Genomic DNA, 8,389 nt, shown 5'->3' on the forward strand with positions numbered 1-8,389 from the left:
GACCCCGCTCGCTCACCGGAGAGACAGGCCGATGTCACCAGCACCGCCAGCTCCAGGGCCCAGGGAGCCCCGCCGCGCCGCCCCATGCCCGCCGCGGTGCCGGCCTGCGAGACGCCGCTGGGAAGACGCCGCGGGCCGCACTCGGACAGAGAACGCCGAGCGCCCCGCCCACTAGGGAGCGCTGACGGGCAACCGCTGCATCCAATCTGCAGGTGAGATTCAGGGCGGCTGGGCGGGACTCTACAGGAGTGACTGACGGAACTGACCATTCGTCAGTGAAGCCCACCCCCACCCTGTCACGGGGCTGACCGATCAGCTGAGACGCTGTCCCGCCGGGGGGAGGAGTCTTAACTTGGGTGGTGTTTCCACTTGGCCAATCAGATCGCGAGAGATCTCTGCACCATTTTCCTCCTCTTACCGTAACTTCAGAGGGGAGCGGTGAGGAGGCGGAGCCTCGCCGGAATGAGTTGACGGCTGATTCGGCCAATCGAAGTACGAGATATCGGGGCCTTGCCCCTCCCACCGCTCATCACTGTGGCCGCGATGGCGTCCGGCGGAGACGCGGTTGGATCGGGCCGCCTCGGCACGGGGGGAGGGAGGGAGCTCTGATTGACAGTTAAATGCACCATTCAGAGAGCAAGGGCGCCTGCTCCACTCTCTTCGCACCTGTGTCGCGCGGGGTCGTCCGGCTGTGAGGCCTTGGCCGTGAGGGTAGGCCTCGCCCTGGCCCTGGCCCTGGCCCTCATCCTCAGCGGCAGCGGTAGCGGCAGCGGCAGCGCAAGGTGTCTCAGTTCTTCCCCTGTGCCCCTCTGGCAGTGCTCCTGGTATACCTGAGGAGGCACAGAGGGGAGGACAAGGCGGGCTAGTCCCTCTAGTGAGGGGGCTTGTTTTGGGGGGAGAAGGGTGGTAGTTGTTGGTTTTCTTTTTTGTTTCTCTCTTCAATGGGGTTTGAAATAATAAAAAGTTAAGTTTGTGTGTTTATGCCTGTCACCTGCCTCAGCACTTCACCCCTGAAAGGCAAGCGAAGGAGCTGAATCAGTGAGTTGGGCACCTCCATATAGCTTGTGGTTTGGATATTTATGGGGGAAGCTGCCTTCAAGGTCTTGATTGGGTCCATTAAGCTGGTGAGGGTTTATTAAGCTGGTGAAGGAGAGGGGCCAAGATGAAGTGTTCAGAAAATCCCTGTCCACTTCCCTGAAGGTTTGTTGTTGTTGAGAACAGTTACAGTAACATAGGCACTTGCTGCCCCAGCCCCACTCATCTCACTTCAGCTGTTCTTGCTTGTAATAGAAGCAGGCAGCTGGGTCTGTGCTGTTCAGTGTATGTGTAGTATTCCAGTAACAGGCCATGAACAATCAAGTTGTGAATATTTCTTGGGGTCTTTGTACACTATTAGGCTCAGGGGTCTTGATGAGACTCTCTGCAAGTTGAGGCAGAGAAAACTGAGCTTTGAGGGTGAATTGTCATGTAGTATAGGAGGTTAAGACCTCCATTTCATTGTGGAGAACATTGTATGTCTTATTTCTCTCCTAGATTCCTCAGAAAGCAATGTGTGCATGCTCACAGGAAATCCAGCAATGCTAGGAAATATTTTATCTGCTTTGCTGGAACACAGCAGCTGTGTCACATCCACATGGTGGGACTGTATTTATGTGCTGAACATACCAGAGATTACTGGCCATACAGCTATCTGACCAGAGCTATTCGGCTATGTATTTAGAAATTCCAGCCAACTATAGAAATATTTTGAAAATCTGCCTGAGCAACAATATTCCAGAAATATTTTGAAAATCTGCCTGAGCAACATTTCTGTACCAAAAAAGGGGCTGTGTCTAGGAGAATCAGTGAATTAGTTGGGGAATGGCAGGTAGTAAAATGGAAGTGTGTGTACAACAATTGAACAGTATTTAAGAGAGTAAAGTTATATCCCTGCATCTGCCACATGATAGCGTGTGACAATGGGCAAATCACTTAAACCCAGCTTTTCATAGGTGGCAATAATAGTCTATTCTTTGTCTGTGAGATGATTTGCATAAATGAAGAGGAGCTACTGCTCCCACTGTTGTCAGGTGGAAACTATACTTTCAATATGAAAAGCATGCCGAATGTGTAGAGTACTCTCAAATTCAGCAGCCGGGCAAGTTATGAGCACTTCAAATTAATACTCACTTATTCTTTACTCTGTATTGTGCATCACAAAACCAGCACCACACAAGAGCTTTTGTAAAATAAATGCAAGTAAATGTTTGTGAGATTACCTGCGTACTGTAGCAAAGAGTATGATCAAAGTATTTGTTTCCTTATGGGCTCTTCTGCCTTCAGAACAGGATTAGAAGAGCATACAGGAGACAAGGCCTGGATCACTGAACAACGAAGATATTGAATGATTGCTTTTTCAATGAGCCCAGCCTGTTTTGTGCACTGAGCAAGGCAGGTTGATATTAAAAAAAAATGCTATCTTGTAAGCTGACAATGATATCGCAACGTGTATGCCCATGGGTTCTGGATTAAGGTTTTGTGGGTTACCTATTTTTGGCACTTACTGGCTCTCGGGTGCTTTACTTTGCAAGAGTAGCGTGCTTTTATTTACTCTGTATATTTTAGCATCATTTCACAAAGTTTTATCTATCTGGGAAAATACGGTTCCTGCACCAAGATGCTTGTAGTCTGAAGTAGGTGATCATAGGACATCAAATATGGGTATGCACTGGGTTGCCTTGTCACAGTAGCAGCTGTAGAGTTGCATCGTCCCCCTTACTCCCATCTGCCCCCTTCAGATAGGCTCTACACCCAAAATGTTCATAGAAGTAAGGCAAGAAGGGTGTCTCAAAGCAGTAAGTTTGTGAAACTACTAGAGGGCATTAGGTGGATGTGATGGTGGTTTAGATGGGAATGTAGCGGGAAGTGCAGAGCAGGGAAAGGAGCGTGTGAGGGAAGAAGTTTCTCCCTTCATCTAAGTCAAGGATTTCTTACAGATATGATGTGTAAAAGAAGAGGGCAGGGGAATAAGACTGTTTTAAAGAAGTTGTTTCTCTTACATCTGTTACTATCTCTGTGTTTCATATCTATGCATGTTAGCAATCATTTCAAATTTTGTTATGATTCTCTTGAGACTGTTTTCCATAAAGCGTTCACTCTGGAAGTGATGCTACAACCAAAGAGTGTCATCTTATTTTTTTGTATTTGCAGAAGGAATTGTGGTTTTGAGACTTTGGGGTTCACATTCCCCTTTTTTCCTGAACTCTTGGTGATGGCAATACTATAATTCTAGAAATAGAAGAGAAACCAGAGTTCTGCATTTGGATATTCTTATATTTCTTCTCTGCTACTTGAATTGCTTTTCTTCTTGAAATCACAATAGAAACACGGTTTGTGAAGAATTCTCTCTTCTGTCTTATGTTTTCCTGTTCTCATCCTGGTTTCTTCTTTGGGAAAATAATAAATAGAAGCAATAAATTTTATTATGAAACAGTCAAGTCTCACTAACTCTGTACACTGGTTTTCAGTGCCCACTGGGTATATCTGTATGTCAATGAAGCCCAGTGTAAGAGAATAACGCCATCACTTTACAGGCTGGCAGAGTTCTGGCTATTTTCTCTAGGCTTAATTTAGATCCCAGCTGTGCTTTGAAGAGAGCAAGTTTTGTAATCCTGCAAGCAATACTTGTGACAAAATCTACACGCAGTAAAATTATTCTGTTAAACTGATTTCATTCTGAGCTTCCACTCAGGGCAAGTAAACAAATGAGACAACATGCACACTAGGTCAGCAATAATTTTTATAAAGCCATATACTGCTAGTAGCAGTCACAAAATCAAAGTGCCAGCTGTAGGCAAAATACCAGTATTCACTGGCTCTTTTAGTAGTGTGCTGTGCAAAAACGTCTTCGGCAGGAATTGCTCATGTGGTGTTCGGATGCTGCCTTTGCCTAGACCCCTGTCTGTACTAACAGCGATGAAGATGAAATGATGGTAGAAGAGGGAATATGAGGAAAAGGCTGTCAAAGAGCCAGCCATTTGTCTGCACTATACTACTGCGTTATCATTTTGCTTCATTGTATCACTACTAAAGCTAGTGTAGTCGTTAGCAGAAGTATTTGTCTCAACCATTATTTCCAAAATGGTGCTTTAACTGGAGAATATTTGCCTAGCTGCTGCAAACACCAGGCCAGTCATATCCTACGGGAAAGAATGAAATCCCAGTGCCAGGTACCATTTGGAGTTACCAGGTCCAGAAGCACGTGGGGTGAGCAATAGCCCCTTTGGTACTAGGCTTTACAGTCTCACAGAAAATTTATGCACAGAAGCTAAGTGTAAGCTTTTAAAATAAAATTGAGAAGATAGTACACTCTTCTTTGTGGTGCTTTTCTGACCTCGACACAGTAATGGAACATGTGTCTAACGCCGTACGGTTAGTTGGACACCCCCTGTCCTGCTGTGGTGGGGGAACAGGACAAGTTTGAAAGCCTCTCTGTTGGGCAGTTAGTTTTGAGGCTGCTAACGTAGTAGGAGACTGGGAGGTGAGAGACTGGAGATGATTGTGCCTGGCTTGGTGATTTATACTGGTTGCAACTGACAGACAGGTCTCGCGTGAAAAATTGTTAGTCCCTGCCGATGAATCGCTTTGTGGTCTCGGCTCTCCTGTCCCTGTTTGCAGACTCCATCTATGGAAGCAGAAACAGTTGTTGTTCCTGCAGATGTGGACACCAAAACTAAATTAATCAAAGGCAGCTCAAATAATTTCTAAATTACTGGGGAAAAAAATGAAAACGAGAAGGAAAGAAAAAAACCCCACAAAGTTGTCACTCAGCTAAATCTTAGGCTGCGTCAGAGCCGATTTCATGAAGACTCAAATCATAAGCAAAATGTAAGCGCTGCCCTCTCTAAAAGGTGGAGATGTCTTCTATACCTCTTTGTGAAAGGAAGGAAAAGTGCCTTTCTCTTTTACTTCTGTCAGTCAATAGCTGACTTTGTGGTCTCAAAGAGGATTGCTAGCTTTCTCATCTGTGGGACTGAGCTACAGTTAAAGCCTCCAAATATGCATGAGAAGCCCATTTTAGGCTTCTTTTTTGCTGGGTTCTATATGCTTATCATATAAAGAGAACTATACATCTTTTTTGTGTATCAGTACAAAAGTCACAACGTCAAAATTGTGATCTTGCGACGCAGCTGCTGTAGACTCTTGACATTTTCTAACAGTTCTCTCCATGGCCTTGTTTATGACTTTGCCAGCACCCACAGGCTCACTGGAGGTGAGAGTGCCACTGTACGTGTGTTTTGTAGAAGGCGGTCCCCATCCTGCGGAGTTTGCAGTCCAAATAGAGTTAGGGGCTGGAACAGAGTATCAGTGAGGTGACTGACTCGCCCGAGCTCCTACAGGAGATCAGTGGAAGGACGAGGACCTTGTCTCTCTTGCCTGTACTTCAGCCTATGCTGCCCTCTCAGCCCCCGAGGGATCTCTCTGCCATAGAATCATAGAATCATAGAATCATTGAGGTTGGAAAAGACCTCTAAGATCATCGAGTCCAACCGTCAACCCAACACCACCATGCCCACTAAACCATGTCCCTAAGCACCTCATCTACACGTCTTTTAAATACCTCCAGGGATGGGGACTCCACCACTTCCCTGGGCAGCCTGTTCCAATGTTTCACCACTCTTTCAGTAAAGAAATTTTTCCTTACATCCAATCTAAACCTCCCCTGCCGCAACTTGAGGCCATTTCCTCTCGTCCTATCACTTCAGAGATCATAGCTGATTTTTAGAAACGTATTTCACAAACATTTTGTTCCTGCACACAACACTGCGGTCCGCTAAGAATATAGTTTTGATGTAACGGTTCTGAGGAAGATGGTCATCTGTAATCCACACAGAAGAGATGACTTAGTTTTAGTAGTTTCAAAGTCACATTAATCACTATCTTTTAATTAAGTCAGCTTAATCAAAACACGTTTTAATGTGCTATTTTAATGGCCTTGAAAATAGCGGGAGAGTATGGTTTTAAGGATACTTGATATAATTAAAGGTTCACAGCTTCTGTGTGTTGAGGTTGTAAGTGCTAATGAGGAAGGAAGCCCGGGAGAAAGAAACCCAGGCTTTTCCTGAAATTGTGGAGAGAAATTAAGATATGTGTGTGTGATGCATATGAATTGTAGTTGATTTGTTCATTACATTTTCATTCAACTTTTCGTAATAATTTTAGCAGTAAGGACTTAAGCGAAGCAAAGATTTGCCAGCAGCCTCTGGTAGGTATTTTGAATGAGCAGCCCTGGATCGTGAGCGCTTTTGGCACCATCTGGTGGTCGAAAATACGGCTGCAGCCTCTCTGGGTTTGTATTCTCATACTCGAACCAAAAGTTTCATTTGGTGTCCCCTCTATAGGTTCCTCTTCTGTCCCACTGCCCAGCCTTTCTCGTAAACAGTGGCTAAGTGCATCGCTGAAGCGGACGACAGAAACTGTGTCAGAACAAGGAAACACAAAAATTTGGTGGGAACTGGGGTGAAATCAGCATTCACTGTTTCCTTCCAGGTCAGTGGAGAATTTAAGTTATTCTATCCCACTTGTTTGATCTTACGCGTTTTTGATAAGAGGCAAGAAGGTCATTCACAACAATTTATTAGCTTATTAGGGGGAGCTTGCCTTCAGTAGTGCCAGGCTAAATTTTACAGACAATCTGCAAAATCTCATAAGCTGCACCGTGGGGAGCTTAGCACATTTTAGCTGGCAACACTTAAAGTATCTCTGTTCCTAATTCTTGTTAAAGACCGAAGCTGGTACCTTAGTCATCCAAAAGCTAAAAGAATAAGTTAGACTGTGTTTTTATTTGACATACAGCCATTCTTAGAGGTTCTGAGCACCTTCTAGAAAGGCCTTAAATCCTTCCTACATCCTTTCAATCATGGCTGTGAGCTCTGGAGAGGAAAAGCCGTAAAGCAGGAGAGAGGACTTGGACATATGCAACAGGGAAGCACTGCTAATCCTCTTCTCCCCAAAAGCCTCTGTCCTACTCCAGTTCTTTCTCTGCCTGGTGTCCCACCTGCAACTTTGATATTCGGTTTTGTTTCTACAATTTCCCCCGATTTCCAAGAAACCCTAGAGGCTAACCAGCTAGAGAGGAGACATTGGGGCATTGGGTGACTGGTTTAGGTACTGTGAAATGGCGCTCCTCCATCCTGTCCTAAATGCAGAATATACACAGTGTACCAAGAGCATTATCCCTTCTCTGGCACAACCGCCTAATATTAACATCAAAACCCAACCTGAGCTTGTAGGTGTAGCCATGTCAGCCACTTGTCACACAGTAAATCGGGGAGTGACTCTCCAGCAGGTCAGCAACTCAGCAGTAACTGCCTGCGTGTGTACTCATACACAGCTGTGACAGCAGGGCAGAGTGCTTTGGCTCCCTTTTGGTGAAAGGTAAAGCTAATTTACACTTTCTCCGTAGCTAGCAGGTTTAAGAGTTGGCTTCTGAAATCTGCCTTTATCACTCCTCCAAGTGAGAAGGACAAACATGGTCTTCTATACTTTCGGTTAATGAGGCCTCTCTGCTCTGACCTCTTGTGTTTTGCAGCCCCACAAACCTAATATCCTGTTGTGACTACTCAGCCTTTCTGGAAATGCACCTCTTCTTCCAGTTTGAGAAGATTTAGGATGTGGTGAGAGAGAAAGAGTTAAATTTGACATTCTTCCCCCTATGCTTGAAGAGATTTAATTGAAGTTCACCCAGGGGAGAAGTCACTACCAGCACATAAACACCTTAGCTTGCTGTTTCTACTAAAATGGTTAACAATGGAGTAGTTAAGACTTAAAATATAATTTGTTGTCATTAAGCTTTTATGTTATCTCCATCCTGAGCTCAATAGAAACTCCTGTTGAAGAGTCCAGGTGCTTTAGATATGTCCTATATTTTGAAGGTAATCATTGCAACCATTAGTGTGAAGATTGCTGAGCTAAGCTTATAGCTTCTTGCTTTTGGAAGGGGTGATGATGTTTCTATTCTCCCCCAAGTTTGGTTACCCCCTCCTCTGTATCGCATTGGCTGTGGGTCTCCTCTCAGTTTACTGTGTGGTTATTCTGACCCAGCTCTTTTGTGGAGTTGGTTTTCTTAAACTTCAGGAAGCTGAACTGACTTGTTGAGAGGCGAGACAAGTATCAAAACTAGGGCAAGGGAAGAGGCAGGAGTGCGTGGATGGGAGCGGGGGAAGTGGGGTCGTCCCTCTTTCAGTGCCCTGATAGCATTTGATTAGCGCAGGCTGCATTGCACCTCTTGGCCTTACGTCTAAGGCCAGGGGCCATGGTTAAACAGTCATTTAATCCAGTTGCTGCTGTTGCCAGAAAAATTCCTGGTTCCCTCCCCTCGTTTGTGCTGTCTCCCTTGTGCTAAAGCTCA

At 45.2% G+C, this 8,389-nt stretch overlaps 1 protein-coding gene across 2 annotated transcripts in view; it reads right to left on the bottom strand.

Annotated features, from left to right (window-relative positions):
• The window catches only part of ATP6AP2 (ATPase H+ transporting accessory protein 2), a 14,123-nt gene extending 14,037 nt beyond the window's left edge, over positions 1-86 (bottom strand). For both annotated transcript variants that reach the window (XM_019473075.1, XM_009283038.2), the window contains exon 1: positions 17-86. In XM_019473075.1, coding sequence (XP_019328620.1) covers positions 17-86 — 70 coding nt within the window. The remainder of the gene's footprint in view (positions 1-16) is intronic.
• Between the last annotated feature and the right edge of the window lie 8,303 nt (positions 87-8,389).

This window comes from Aptenodytes forsteri, unplaced genomic scaffold, assembly GCF_000699145.1.
Source record: "Aptenodytes forsteri isolate BGI_AS27 unplaced genomic scaffold, ASM69914v1 Scaffold2, whole genome shotgun sequence".
Taxonomy (NCBI): domain Eukaryota; kingdom Metazoa; phylum Chordata; class Aves; order Sphenisciformes; family Spheniscidae; genus Aptenodytes; species Aptenodytes forsteri.